At 41.6% G+C, this 1,640-nt stretch overlaps 1 protein-coding gene across 1 annotated transcript; it reads right to left on the minus strand.

Moving 5' to 3' along the window:
• Positions 1–694: 694 nt before the first annotated feature.
• On the minus strand, positions 695–1,270 carry LOC149536512 (G-type lectin S-receptor-like serine/threonine-protein kinase At1g34300). The gene has a single exon (XM_089806302.1). The coding sequence runs from the start codon at positions 1,268–1,270 to the stop codon at positions 695–697; it is 576 nt and encodes a 191-aa protein (XP_089662428.1).
• Between the last annotated feature and the right edge of the window lie 370 nt (positions 1,271–1,640).

Raw genomic sequence — 1,640 nt, forward strand, 5'->3', positions numbered from 1 at the left:
ATGGTCACTCGAGTGCCACCAGATTTCGCTTCGGTGGATCAAACTCCACCTTGTGGTTGTTGTCGAGGTCGTAGCTCCTCGGTCTGCCAGTTGCAGATGCCACGTTCCCAGGCTCCTCACCTCCCTCAACTGACACTGCTTTAGCCGATTGAGGGCAGTTTATATATATATATATTTTGATGAGTAGTTATTTGATTTCCATCTCTACCGTGTGAACTCTTGTAGGGTGCTCTTGTATCCCCAACTTTATTTTATAAATTTGAAACTTTAATATTTAATTAATCAAAAAGAGACTATTCATTAAGAAAAAAATATTGTAATGATACACAACTTTTTCAAATTAGATGACAACATAACTTCCCACAATCCACCTAATTCACAATGAATCAAACATCATATAACAAACTTTATCACAAAACATTAATGGTGATTAACAAAATGATTCCACTACCACGTTCATTAACTCATTCACAGTGCTAACAGGAGGAGGCAGGGTAAGAGGCCGCCCTTGACTGCATACCTTTACCAATGAAGTGCTTGAAATGCTTGGTGTTTGATAAGCCCCAGTGAAGTTGCTGGCCTTCATCTTGCAAATGCTCGTACCATCATTCATCGCTGTAAATGCACTGCATCTAGGATTCTTGAGGCAATTCTCCCAACAAGCTGGATCCCTCAAATAATAAACCTCTGAGTTTCACTTAGACTCCGATGGATAAGATAAGAATTCTGTATGATCCAGTGGAACCATACTCTGGTTATTGCTGCACTGCATTATATCCTGTTGCCTCTTACATCCCTTGCTGGCATCATTCGGATCTATCGGATCAGGGCATTCGCAATATGGACCCGTATTATTGTAAATACACACCTCAAAATTTCCACACCATCCATTGACTCTACACTGGTTTGACACATCATTCCACCCCAGCCGCCATGTCCCTGAACTCTTGACCCATCCATACAACCTCAAATTCCCATCTGTGTCAAGCTTGATTCTTCGTAGCATGATGGAATTGTCCGTATAATCTTTGCTCCAAGACTCCCATATTGAATCATCTAAAGAGTTGGAAAGCTTGAAAATCCCTTCATTGGTGAGACTCGCTATGGTAGCTAGTGATGTACCGTCATTCAAGTACTTGATGTTGTTCCTCCATTTTAGTGTGAAATTCCCACTGCTATGCATGGTGAAGGTATAAGGAACCGATCGCAGCCTTTGACCCACAGTGAAATTCTGACTAATCACCAGGCTATCAGTAGGATTTTCAAACATATCCCAAACAATGTTTGAGCTACCATTTTGTAGCACAAAGACCCCATTGTCTCACATATTTGCGGATGCTACCCCTCAATTGGATGTGTTAGTCTCCTAGACTAGTGCTGTCCCATTAATCAAAACTAGATTGCCATCATTCTATAAAGTGAAGGAACCTTCCTCTCCCACTGCGATTCCACTGTTCAAGCCTGCAGTCCATACCAGAGTTGTATCGTCGATGTTACCAAAGTTGATGCCCACAACATATAATCCCCTATTTTCGATTGGGTGAAATCCTAAACTGAAATTCTTGCTCGAGGAATTCCAAGATTGTTGTTGGCCTAACGTAGAGGGTCAAAGACTTGCTGCTAGCTTTACTACTCCCTCT

The sequence above is a fragment of the Cupressus sempervirens genome, chromosome 10, assembly GCF_028749045.1.
Source record: "Cupressus sempervirens isolate cs-2001-9-10 chromosome 10, ASM2874904v1, whole genome shotgun sequence".
In the NCBI taxonomy this organism is placed as follows: Eukaryota; Viridiplantae; Streptophyta; class Pinopsida; order Cupressales; family Cupressaceae; genus Cupressus; species Cupressus sempervirens.